Source organism: Melanotaenia boesemani, chromosome 14, assembly GCF_017639745.1.
Source record: "Melanotaenia boesemani isolate fMelBoe1 chromosome 14, fMelBoe1.pri, whole genome shotgun sequence".
Taxonomy (NCBI): domain Eukaryota; kingdom Metazoa; phylum Chordata; class Actinopteri; order Atheriniformes; family Melanotaeniidae; genus Melanotaenia; species Melanotaenia boesemani.
This window is the reverse complement of record NC_055695.1, coordinates 14,039,953-14,054,194: the sequence shown is the minus strand read 5'-3', so window position 1 is coordinate 14,054,194 and position 14,242 is coordinate 14,039,953. Positions and strand designations below refer to the sequence as shown.

At 37.1% G+C, this 14,242-nt stretch overlaps 1 protein-coding gene across 1 annotated transcript in view; it reads right to left on the bottom strand.

Moving 5' to 3' along the window:
* Nucleotides 1–8,889: 8,889 nt before the first annotated feature.
* ptprsa (protein tyrosine phosphatase receptor type Sa) overlaps nt 8,890–14,242 on the bottom strand; it is a 127,374-nt gene continuing 122,021 nt past the window's right edge. The window contains exons 36-37 of the mRNA XM_042005806.1: nt 12,137–12,272; nt 8,890–12,026 (exon numbers count right to left, since the gene is read on the bottom strand). Coding sequence (XP_041861740.1) covers nt 11,958–12,026; nt 12,137–12,272 — 205 coding nt within the window. The 3' untranslated portion in view covers nt 8,890–11,957. The remainder of the gene's footprint in view (nt 12,027–12,136; nt 12,273–14,242) is intronic.

Genomic DNA, 14,242 nt, shown 5'->3' with positions numbered 1-14,242 from the left:
CTTTTATTTATTTATTAATATGTATTTTTATTCTATTTTACAGAAACAAACGACCATTCACACTCACACTCTTTCTTTAAAATGGTTTTAAACGAGCTGCTTTCATAATTTATCTTTCATTGGATCTTCTACCGATCCATCGATGAACATGAAAATTGTGCTTTCCATTATTAATGCATTACTGTTCATGTATTTACATTCAAATTACACATAAATTGCTTTTAAAGGCAGAGAAAGGCACTTTGATAGAATGTGTTATGTGTTTAGAGACCTGGTGGCATAATTTGCACTGAATTAAACAATAATGCTGCCAACTGTGTTATGTGAGTGGCTTTTAACACTAACCATGCCAATAAGCTGCATTTAGAGCACCATGTCCACTCTCACAAAAATGTTTAGTAATAAATATATATTTTAGTTCACTGAAAACACGAGTGTGTAAATTATCATTACACAAAAACAGATTTCCTTATAATGATCCACTTCCACAATGACATTTGCTACCACACTTCCATCCATCCAGTTATCATCAACAGGGGGTGGGCTGGGCCCCGTCACCAGTGTTAAAAAACAGACCAATATTTCTGCTAAACTTTTTGGACAAGGTACATAAAAGATTTGTGCAAAATCCAATGCTTGTTTCATTAATATACAGCTGTGTTGACAACACAGTAAGGTTAAAGCATCCTCTTATCTTCTCTGAAGTTGTTAAACCATTTAATATTTAGATGATGTGTAACTTTATTAGTCAGTATTCTCTGCATAATAAGTATTGTTACTAAATATTACTCACAGTGTACTGGAACATCTTGATTTCTTAAACAAGAAAGCACTCAACAAAATGCAGAATTAAGAGTAAACTGATTTTCATTCACATATGCAATCTGTCTTATTAGTGTTCATTGTCTATCCATCAATTTAATTTTTTTTATTTATTTAATAAACTCTAATACAAATGTGGATATTAAGTGATAGATCTTCTTTGTATTTCCAAAATCTTTTATTTATTAACTTGAGAGCCATTAACTCATGGCCACTTGATAAAAAAGGGATTTTATCTCAATTTGTGCCTTTAAACAACAAAAGGCTGTATTTAAAACTGTTCCGTTGAAGCTAGAAAATGATAAATGGGCCCGTTCAAAGCATTTTGGAGAATGAATCATGCTTTATTTTTGGATAAAGCCCATATAAACACATGCAGACAAAAACTCAAAGCATAAACCAAGTCCGTTTTTTTATAAAGTATATTTAACAGCTTCCATGCATCGATCAAATGATTTGAGCCACAAGCTTGTTGTTTTGATTTTACTGTAAGTAGCTGTGTAGTGAGAGAGATAAAAAGCAGCTAAACTGCTAAAAACTCACTGAACTCAGCCTGTCTCCATGGATGCTGTGCAGACATGAGAAAACAGTTTTTTCACAGGAAAAACTCGAACACGTCGACAGCACATATCTGACAATAGATTCCCTGAAAAATACCTGAAAATGTTGCAACTGACGTGTTTTGTAGACATAACCACAACTTGAAAAACAGTTTTAAAAAAAATGTCTCATCTGTCTGTAAGGGCGTGTTGGAACAGAGGTGGTCAATTACTTAAGGCGAGATGAGTGATTCATCCTGCTGGAGCCTTGTCTTAGTAAACACAGACACTTTGAATATTCATACTAATTGTATCTGAATTCAATATAATTTATATTTGCTCCCATTTTTATTAAATCAACTATGTGGTCAGGTCATATAGCTGTTTAGGACTATTTATCTTGCCAATCTAATTGCAATTTCATGTGGTTTTGAGAGGCTGGAGCCAGTTTGACATCAGCCTTCAGGCCAACTGTCACCAGTCACCACAAAAGTAGCACAATGAGTCAGACAAGCATGCACTATGGCCAGTTTGGAATTGCCAACTGCATGTTTTTTAACTGGAGAAGAAAGCTGCAGTGCTAGAACTCACCACAGCATGTGCAATAGGTGTGGAATTTATGCACCCTGGAAAAGATCCAGGTTTGAACCCAGCAGGCTGAAACCTGCTGTGTAGTGAGACAGTGTAAACCACTCCACCTCTGTGCTGTTTCCCTGTAACTGCACTGCACAGCGTTGCCTAAATATGTCACATAAAACTTCTTTCTCCAGAAAAAAGAATTAATGTTTATAATTTAATATTAGAGTAAAAACATGCATTACTGACTCTGAAATGTAGTGTTTGTAATGTAGCCTACTCCAACAAATTTTGTCAATAATTAGCAGACAATGTGGTTTGATCTATTTATTGCAAACATACCTATTTCACATCTTTTTTCAATAACATTTTAAAAGTTAATTTCAGAATTACTTGACTGATATTAGCATCTCTTGTAGCATTAGCAGCAGCATATTCAGAGATCTTCTAAAGCCAAAATGGCATCAGAAAGGACACATAGGCAGATCGGCTATTTTCTTCATGGTAAAGTTAAGTGGATGTAGCAGCAAGTAGTGGCAATGTTTTATTGGACTTCATTCTTGCATCGTCAAGCTGGAGATTGCTGAGTGTGCATCATGCAAAATTCAGAGCACGTTTTCACGAGAAGGAGAGATTGAACTCTATTAGCGGGCCCTGTCCGTGTTGATTCAGTTAGAATTATAACACACTATCATCATATTTCAGCCTAAACTCTATTTCTGAGCTTCTCACTGTGCTGGAATGTGATATTATTGTGTTCAAATGGACATGTCTGCAAGGAGGCTTTAACAGTTCTTCTGCAGATGGTTTCATATATCCTCAATCATTCCTGTTAAATTCACTTGAGAGCGCAACAGAACAGATAGCGTTGTAGGATTTTATTTGCAGCCATCATTCCTATGCTGTTTCCCATTATGGAAACATTATCTCTACTGTACCGAGCTTATGCTGTTAATGAACTGGTGATTCACATGACATTTGAGACCAAAGTCCAAATGAGCTTTTAAAAAACAGCCATAGAAGAATTGTTCTTTCTCACCACAAGGCACATTTCAAAGGCTTTTCTGCTTGAGTTTACAGCTCTTGTAAAACATAAACTCTCTCATCAGAGCCAAGCCATTACATAACAGTAGGTCTTACAGTGACATTCCTTGTCCTTGTATGGGCATAGATAGAGGAAAAAAAAATCACAACAAGAGATATGTGTTCTCTTGTCAGCCACTGAGCTAAACATAATTTCAACCGGATTAACTACATCAAACATCTCATGTGAGACTGATTCCAGAGACTAACATTAGAGGGAATATTACCTTGTGTGCAACATTTTTTTTTTCAAAATTTTAAATTAGACCTGTTAAAAACCTTCAGCCTAATTATAGCTGATTATATCTGTTAATGTTACAGAATGCTACAGAAATAAGGTCCCACTGCCCTTGAAATTTGGACATTATGAAAAAACTTATGAGCTCAGTTAGAGGATCAGAGGAGAAAGAAGGCATGAACCATGCTGAAACATACTGAGTAGCCATGAGCCAAGCATTTAGACTTTGTTTGAATTTCATTCTCTTGTGAAGCTAAACAGAGCCAACAGCCTGCAAGGCTTTTTGGTTGTTTTTTTTTTTTTGTTTTTTTTTTTTAGCAATAATTGGTCTGGCTTTGTAGAGAGTGATGACAATAACAACAAAGTCCAAACTGACAGCTATTTGGTAAAATGCTAAAACCATAACTGCTTCGTCATGATGTCAGCATGCCGTCTGTGTTACCCTAAACCAAAAATGGTAAATATAAACAAGGTAAAATAAGAAGTAACAGTAGTGTACTACAGAAACAGGGATGGTGGATGTTCGGGGGATACAACAGAAGAAGGAGCAACATAATAGAGGGATAGACTGGAGTGAGTGGCCCGTCTTTTCCTTTTGAGCAGAAGCCTGTTTTTAATAGCAGCAATCTCTCAGTGGTAGAGCTCTGGCTGCACACAGAGACGGTAGAAAGGAACCAGAGAACACAAGACGGATTACAGGAAATAACTGGCCATAAGCACAAGAGTCATGTCACAGCACAGTTTTGAAATGCCACTGTTTACTGTTGACAGATGCTTGAACACAGAGTTCACAGCGGGGGCTTTTCGCATTTTAGTTAATAAATAATGTGACAGTGCAAAGACATTTCATTTAACATTGTCAAAGCTGTGAGTATTTGTCTAAATACACTTTCCTGATGTTTGTGCGGGGCTGCTACACAGCATCACTAACAAAACCTCATAATGGTGTGATTACCATAGAGAAAGGAAGAATCTCTGGAGATGGCATGGCACTTCAATAGATCATCTATGTTAATCTCTGAATTAATTGAATGGAAATAGTGTTGTCACCATGACAATTAAAAGCCAAACAATGTCCTGCAGATGGCAGCAAAGTTCTTTAACAGCTGTTTTTTCTTCTTTACCGGAGAGGCAATACTGAAGGTGAAATTAAACACATCTTTTTTTGATTTTCACTTGCAGAACAGTAACATATTTGAACAGTGTTACTGTAGATAAAATATCTATCCTCTCATTTTCTTCATTGTGTCTTTATCCTGTACTCCAGTTATGTGTAGTGACATTCAGTCACAATGATTTTGCAGGTTTATGGACCAGATCCGTCACGTGCGCTTAGAATACAATTTAAGTGATGTAAAAAGTAAGAAGAAATCCTCCTGTCTCAACATTTAATTTATCGGTGATCCTTGGCTGCTCATGTACATCATCAAAGCAGAGCTGCTTCCTTCGTGGTGAATCAGTAGGGATGTGGCATAGTAGCCCTCTGACACCTTTATGGTTCTGGCTGCAGTTCAAATGTCAGTAAATCTCCTCTTATAAATGGCAGTCATAAACATCTAATGGTCTGTCATGAATATTTTAGAGCCCTGAATATCGTACAGAAATGACCTCTGGAAAACTACACTCTTAACAAGACACATCTCTCAGATGGATAACCTCCCCAGCCGGTGCAACACAAGGTCCCTTTTTCTGGTTCTTTGACTTTTTTTTTTTCGTGGCATGATTGGATTGATTTGTCATTTGCAACAGAAGGAGCTTGGCCACGGGGCTGTGGATAATCCAATTTATCGCTTTGCCATTTATTACAAATTTCTGTGGCTTTTGGATCCACTGTCACATCGATTCGTTGATTGCTTGCTTAGCTGGGTCCTAATGAGCTGCTGTCTGAATCACTGCATAATCGCCGCCCTAATTCACTTCCTCGCCTACCCTCACACTCTGTCTGCTGGCTCGCCACTATTAGAACAGAATGGACTGAAACATCTTTCTGAACAGACAGTTAGTAACATCATTGAAATAGGGCGTCATTCTGCAAATATTACCCTTTAAAAGAATGATAGTCTCTTTGAGACTCCGCAGAACGTTTTCATTGGTTGCACTGTGAGGTGACGGTCTGGTTTGCACTGGCACATCATCATCTACATGTAAATCAAACCAGGTGTAAATATGAGGGAGCTCTCAACAGTATATTGTCCAGTTATGGCTATACAGTCAAAGCAATATGTTATGATGTATAGTCCCACTTTTTTACTTTTTAGCTCCTTTGAGGTACCACTGATATAATCGCTAAAAATAATGGTACATCAGAAAAAACATAGATTAAGCGGGAAACGCGACCTAGAAATAAGTTAAACAGGTCCTATAAATAGCTTCTAATTTCATCCTTCATACTCAATAACTACTAGCCTACATATACTTTGAAAAAGGCATAGATATTGCTTTGGTTTATGGTCTATAACAGGACTATAATTAAAGTGAGGAAGGAATGAACAATTTACTCATTTATAATTCCTGCACTAAAGGTGAGTGGGAACCATTTATTTTAAAACAAACTACACACTATAGGCACATTAGGCAGGAATCAACATACATAAGGTGTTCAATGCTTAAAAAAAGATGAATTAGACATTTATTATCAATGTCAATGGTAAACTTCACTGCATCCCTGGCATCATAAAAAATATCAAGCTTAAGTAAGTGGGGTGTAGTGTAAAACAACAAGAAAACTTGTTTGGCATCGCCACCAACACATCGTCGACATTTTACTTTAAGGTTAGCAGATAACTGAAGAGTCTCTCCTGACAACAGATGAGAGAGCAAATACCACCAGGTGAGGGTTTGCCTCTTCACCAGTATCAACCTCTCAGAGTGGCATTTATCAAGCTTGAAGTGGGGCTTAAGGACACAACAGGATATGTTTACTAAGAGGCTGCTGGATAAATATAGGAAGGAGCTAATCAAGCCATCTATCAATAAAAGGATGCACCATCTGTTTCTTTCACCACTTTTCCTGTGGCACAGATATATTTTCCAAAGCATCTTTCAATCTGTTGAGTGATGAACAAAGTAAGTGCTGATGCGACTGAAATATTGTAGCTAAAGAACTTAACATATTTTCATTTTACCTGATGGGGATTTTTTATTTCAAAGTTGGTTTCCTGTGTAAAATGTAAATGATAACAGAATAAAATGACTTGCAGCTAATATAAACCCAGTTTATTGGAAAATTGCACAAATATGTAAAACTTTGAGACCAAGAATGTTTTATTATTGTTAAATATATACACTCATGTTGAAGAAGCATGGTATCAAAGAAGTAAGGACTGTTACCTTAAACGATCCAGAGACATTAATGTTAGCGTAACAGGGATTCTAAAATTAACCATAAGTGTGAACATGCATGTCTGTAGTAGCTCAGTAATGGAGTAGTCACCTCTGTCAGAAGGGTGCTGCAATTGCTGACTCTACAACTACACCTCCTCATGTGCATATAAAAATTGGAAAGAGGAAGAGCTGGTAAATGAACATAACATTAGAAAATTACCCTGAAATTATTGTGACATTCAATGATAAAGAATCCTGAAATAAATAAATAAATAAATAAATAAATAAATAAATAAATAAATGTGACATTCCAAAATGAAAATGCCCTGAAATAATATAAATGAACATTGAAAAGTATGTAATCCAATTCAGGACCATTAAAAAAGTACATGTTTCTTTTATTCATATGTGTATTTTTATTAGATATTCATGGTCTTGTCATTTTCTTCTTCTTTCCAACTGACTTTCTATCTTGTTCTTCTGTGTGCAGTCAGTTGTGGAGCATGTGCAATGTGCCTAGGCTTGTTGAGCATATCTATGCAAAAATTAATTTTGTGATTATTCTATTTTTAAGCAAAAATAGGATTTAATATACTATTTTAACAGCATCCAAAGATGTTTGGAGTCTTAAGCGGTAGACAGTCCATGTACAAGTCCCTCCATTCAATCATTTCCTTTACCCGTTTATTCCCATGTAGGGTTAAGGCAGCTGGAGCCTATCCCAGTAGCTAAAAGGCAATTGGCAGAGTACATCCTGGCAAGGTTACCAGTTCATCACAAGTCTTATACAAGTCTTTGACTGAAACAACCATATAAGTAATTTGCCTAGATCTTAGAGTGGGGCTCAATAGCATCCCATGCAATACAGCCACCAAAAGCAGCAAGAAGGAAATATGATTCTTATTAGCATTTCTACATCAGAGCCATTCTTTAATGAGCCACAAATCCCTTCTAAGGAGGCAGCAGGGGAACTTTAAGTGGTGGTTCCACGTAGTACTTTCAAACAATAAAGGGTAACTTCAATATAATTTTGAGTTACCTTCAGCTAACGACACTTTACTGAGACACTTTTGTTCCCTTCCTGGTTTAATTTAGGCAATAAAACTATGTCATGGTTAGAAATGCAAGCTATGTGGTTAGAGTTAGAAAAACAGAATTTTGGGGATTTTAAATGTATTCTTTAAAAAAAACATGACAATAACTTACATAGTCTCCATTTTACAGTTGCTCTCATGTCAGCTTGAGATTGCATATTCTTTAAACATTATTAGAAGTCATTTTGCCCAAAATAAACACATATCAAGAGATGTAAGGAAAAAGACAATAAAATCAGACTTTTCAGACAACATTTCTTTAATACAAAGTCAACATATCTACATACACAGTGGCTTTAAACCAATTATTGTTTCAGTTAGAAGTAACAGCTTGAAAGTGATAGCACTTGGCCCTCATACAAAGGAAAAACTGTTTTGCTGAGTTTGAATTCATTTTCGCATGTTGGTATGTACTGTATATGTTCTATTCTTTTGATGTCATCTTTTGTTCGTGTTGTCCTTCTGTTAGTCCCCCCCCAGTTGTTAGTGACATATCCCAGTAAATTTGGCAGATGTTTTCAAAAGTTTAGCATCTTTACATGAAGTCAAAAAAGTAACACATTGCACAAGCTTTGAACAACTTCCACGATTTCAGTTTTGGCATGGGCCCTTTAATCAGTCTCTTTGAATCCCAAAGGATGTTAGTTCATAATGAAACATCTCAAGGTTCCCACTGTTCGAGAATGACGTGCTGGAAATGTGAATTTACAGCAAGTTTTTGGTTGTCTCGGTCTGTCCTTGGTTGCATCACACTCCTATATTTCATTGTGTCCTGATTTCCTTCTGCATCCCACAATGAATCATGGTCAAACTAAAACACAACATGGTTCTATACAAAGTTAAAAAAAAAAAACACAGAAGAAAATAAATCCAAAAATCATGTTGCATCTGAACCTTGTACGGCCTTTAGCATAGATGTATTTCAACTAATGATATATTTATAGATTAATACCTTGGCAATTAAGAAATCTGTGAATTTCTAGTTTTAGACAATTTTAAAGAATAAAAAAAAACACACATTTGGGTCTCTGAGTAGTGGAATCACTAAGAGTCTACACTCTCGCAGTATTTCTTTTTTCTGCTTTAGTCGCCAGATTATTTCAAATCAATCGGTTTTTGAAACCCTCTGGTTACTCATGTCCACGCTGTGAATGACAGATGATTGAAATGGTTAAATTCACCCATCAGATCACTGCTGCAGATTTTTTTGCCCTTATTGAGGCTAGGGGTACTGGAACAGAAGCTGGCAAGTTTCCCAGTGTAGCTGCTAGCAGGGGAAATTAAAGGTAGAAAAAAGATTTGAAAGGTAATTAAAGACCAGGGAGCAGGACTGGAGATAGAGGGTTTCAGAAAACAGTCTTCACAAACACCAAGAAGCTGGATATGAGCAGAACCTTGATCTGTGCATTTCTGTTCCCACTTAATGTATGAGATCTTGAGGGTAAAATTATACAAATACATATAATCTATATATTTGTTTATTTACAGGTATACTCTAGATCATAGTGGATTTCTAATAAAATGAATGTCCACAATGTCTGAAAATATTAACAAAACAAAAAAAAAAAAAAAATATGATTGTGAGGGTCAGTCTGTAAATAATCAAACAGGGTACAGTACGACAAGTTGATACAGATAACAAAAATTAGAGTTATTACATTTTTGATTGATACTAGTAGATCAAATAAAAACGGAGCATTAATTTTCACAAGTTAGTGATGACTAGCTTTTAAAATGACATCTCCTCATTGGTAGAGGTTTTACCTAGTGGGGAGATGAGTGGAGGCAAACTATTCAGGCATAGGTTGACATCCCCTCAGTTTACTGTAAGAGACATACAGGGTGTCTGGGATTACACAGAAATGTTAAAAAAAGGCAAAACATAAGTAATGAGGAGCCATTGTAATTTGAAAACGGCATAAAAAAAGATGAGAAAAATTAAATTTATACTAAGTTTTTGGATATATCTTCATATTCTGCATTTTAATATATATGAATGTGTGAGTGTTCAGTATATATATGTATATACATACATACATATATATACACATACACACAGACATGTTATACTTAACCTTTCTACAGTGAAAAAATAGAATGTCTTTTAACATAATATGAACAGATTAGCATTTCTCTTTACCGGCTAATTTTAAAAAATGTCATACAACATCTCTTAAAAAACTAAACCAAAAAGAAAATAAAAAGTCAATTATGTAATGTAAAATAACTTGTCATAATACAACATTAATGTTTTTCTTTTATAATGTTACAATAACAATAAGGCTTTTTTGGAAATAAAAAAAAAGATTACACACAGTTCTGTCCATCGCTCTGGCTTTTGTGCACAACCACTGGAAACCATCGCAGAATCCATACGCTCACTTATACCAAAGAGCTGTCCTCCGAAGGAAAACCAGGAGATATCAAAAACATTTTTTTGTTGTTGTTTTTCTATATGTCAGACACATTAACTTTAGTGTGTCAACCTGCAGTTGTTTTAGGGGTATCTGTTTCAAGTTTAGTCTCTTTTCTCGGGATGTGCAAGTAATTCGTGTTGAAGAATTTCATTAACACACCATGGCATTGAGATCCAACATGGCTGCTTGGTCTGGCTGTGTTACCCACACAGACATCATCTATAAAATGGAGGGAAAACAGCAAAGCATCTATTTTGCGTATCCACCAGTTACCAGACACACACACAGTGGAACTTTGGGCCAATTTGTCGACCACATTAATGTACAGCTTTGTAATTGCAACAGGCCATTATCACTTTTGAGTGTCAAGCACAACGAGATAGATGATTATAGAGGAGGCTCAAATAAAGAAACAAACAAAAAAACGGAGCAGTGGACGATGACGTCACGTGGATGCACTTTCAGTCATGCCCACCTGGGCGCGAGGAGTTAGCAGAGCTGGCATCTTTTATTCATCAGTTTCCTCTTGTTTAAGAGTCACATGTCATGTACAGCATACACGAGATAAGCAGCATGTTTGGTTTTGACAGAAAAGAAAACAAAAATAGAAGAAAACAAAAGATAGTTCCTCATAAGACAAAAAAAGTTCCAAACGACGATGATGAGCGTTGGTCACTGTACACAAAGAAAGCCGCTACTTTGCGGCAATCCTCGTTTGGTTGATCCATTGATTGAAAGCCTTTCGTCCCACCAGACTGAAGGTAGATGTGACTGCCGCAGCCCCATAATGCCATCGTTCCAAAGAGAGGAGAGGTTGTAAAAAATCATGGGACACGGTTGCCATTTCTCTCACCTTTGCCATCCAGCAAGAGACCAAGTTAAAGATTCTTGGTACAGATGATGTTTTCCTTGATTTATCTGGTGACTGAGACACGAGCTTCCTGGAGAACCTGTCGCTGCAAACAAACCGTGGTTCTCTGTAACTTCACTGTGGTTACCTGGCTTGGGGTACTGATTTTACACAAGTTCACAATTCATAAAACTAACAGATTTTACGATATGTGTTGCTGCGTTCTTCCTGACAACCACTGCGAGAGCCCTCTCAAAGCTCTTACTTAACAGGCAGTTCGGTGACATGTACTTTAATAGTTGAGTATTTTTCCTGCGCAAATTATGCATAATAATAGAGGAATCATGAAAAAACTCAGTTTCTATTTACTGCCAAATGGGAGCATTCTTCTTCTGTTTCAATGTGTTTGGGTGACTGCAGTTTGGGAAAAGTCCATTGAGTTTACAGAGGCAGTAATTTGGCCATTTCTCTGGATAACACTCACAAAAAATGAAACAAAAAAACGTTTGATAGAAATACTTGAACCTCTTTTACACCCCCAAAACAAGTCTCTCAGTCTTGGCTACATCCATCTGCTTTTCATTGATTTATGCTTTCCTTTTCCTTCATTTTCTGTTGCTTGTTGCTGTTGTATCACAAAGATATTTTTTTTAGAAGAGAAACGTCCACGAATGTTTACAATGTCCTCCACATTGAAACACTTGAGGTAAGGTAAGCAGTCTGACATTTTGATCAACACCCGCCCCACAGTTTGAGCCACAGCTTCTTGCTCCTGCAGAGGATGTTCTTCTCTTGAAATTGGGTAATTTTCTCATGTCTCAATTGGAATTACATTAAACTTCTTGATTTGGGTGTTGTCTTCTAAAAAAATCTATAGGCTACTGTTCGATGTGTCTGAATTAGGGGCAGCAGAATTGTTGTCTGCAGTTGTTGTTTCAAATTTCAAAGTTCTATGGCTCAGGAAACTGTTGAGGTGGGTCGGGGCCAACAGGATTCTGGGGGAAGAGATGGCTTTTACGTTGCATAGTGATCAAAGCTTCCTAAGTACTCCAGAGCTGCATGGTAGCAGAATTGGTACTCATCCTATAAAGAAAAAGAAACACAAACATAGGTAAGAGATACCAAAGAAAACACCCCAGCTGAAGTTTAAAAAGTTTGCTCTATTAAAAGAGGACAATCGTGTGACTTCTAACCTCAGTCTGGACCATAGCCGGCCTCTGTGTCCGGAGCATCTTCACTGTTTGGAAGATGTCAACCACACCTTCATAACGCATTCTTTCCAGAACTATGCTGAGGGTGATGAAGACTCCAGTCCTTCCCACTCCAGCACTACATAAACATAAGCACAAAATTAATCAACAAGGGTCCAATATGTGTCTTTTACAAATACCCACCCTTTTCAAATTTTTTTTATTTTTTTTACCAAAGCACTGGTTCTTCTCATGTGTCTGAAATTGTGCATATGATGCACATAAACCTAAGCAAGACCTAAAAGAGGATTTCACACTTTCCAGTAAATTTCCCATAAAATGCATGGCATGTCAACTGCAGGATTTTTGTTGTAACTAGTTTGCACATCAGTAGCTCTAACTACTTGAAAGAAGTGAACATCTATAGTCAGGATGACTGCTGCAGGGTAACAACAACAGTGACAGCAAGGAGGCAATTTGCATGCAAGAACCTTGTGAATTCACTTATATGTTTGCCTACATTGTCATCCTCAAGGACACGCACCCACTTCAGATCACACATACAAACATTCTATCTCATAGGCCCCGCCTCCATTCTGCCAAAAAAAAAAAAAAAAAAAGGAGAAAAACCTCAGTCTGCTGCTGCTCTCTAAAAATACAGTCTGAGTCTTAGCTCAGATCCTGAAATACTTGAGACATGCCTCCCTAAGCTGCTTTGCTGTGAAATGACTTCCACTTCACCAATGGAATCAAAATTGATATGACAACAGATTTATTTGGGCATTTTCCAGCCTGTGATGCCACTTTGTTGAATTAAAGTGAAAGTAATGTCTGCAGACACTTTTAGTTTGTGCATGAGTATGCCGAAAAGGACGTGTGCATACTGGAGGACAATGTTAGCCAGTATCATTTGACTACATTTAAATAATAACAAACACAACTGTCTAATCATGCAGAACACGCAACCACCCCACCATGTGGTAGTATCTCTCAGCCCACCCAAAGCTGCTTCCTGGGAGTCAGTCACAGCTTGTCTCATGGGCTCTTAAACTCAAAGCTTCTCTCTCTCTTTCAACTTCCTTCTCTCTCCAGATCCAAATCTCAAAGCTTGACGAGCCGCTGCAGACTGAGAGGATTTGGTGTCCCCATTCACAGGAAGTAATCAGGCAATTAATAACAAAAAGCATGTGGGTCTGTTAGATAGAGGCTGAGGAGAGGAGAGGAGGAGGGTTTGTGGAAGAAAAGAGCTCCAGGAGAATGGATGGATAAATAGGAAGAAAAAAAAGAGAGAGAGGATTAAGAAAATGGCAGATGACAGACGAAGAAGTCCAGTGATAGAAAACTAAAGCGTAAAAAAAAAGAAGAAATAAGCTCTTCTCTCAGAGAGCCCAAAGGATGAGGAACAAAGAAAGAGGAGGAGCAGGAGGTGGTATGGTGGTAACAGATATGGAAAAAAATAAATGTCACTCCTCGTGAAAATAAGTCTTTCAAAATTTAGATATCTGCTGTTTAAAACTTATTTATACCCTGAGAAACCATGACAACGATGAACTACTTTGACTGATTTTCAGCAAACCCCCCCCCCCAAAAAATGACACAAAGTTCATCAAGATGCATCCAGAATCCTTAAACTGTATAATAGACAGCTGAATAAGGAGTGGTCATGTGACTCTTGCCTTTAATAGGTGGGAGGTGTTTCCTTCCATTACTGCGGTCCTGCAATAACTAAGCCTTACACTTCAAGACAACCCCCTTCCAATAACGGCTCCACAGAAGGGTAGAATAACTCAGTCTTATTGGAGCTTCCCTGACACATATTACAACCCCCGGAGGGCCATTTACTGGCTGGTGACATCATTTTACTTTTTAATCCGAGAGAGCTGATGTTATGTGTGATGATGTCATGGCGCCTGTGTGATGAAAATGTGGAGCAAAAGTGACCTTCTGTTCCAAAGATAAAACATTTTTATAAGATAGCAAGGAAATAAATCAGTGTTAACACACTAAATAATCCCATCCAAAAGAGCAGTTGTACTATTAAAGCTTTCTTTCTGAATTCCCATCAAACAATGAAAACAGATATTAAAAATATAATTTTCACACATTTCC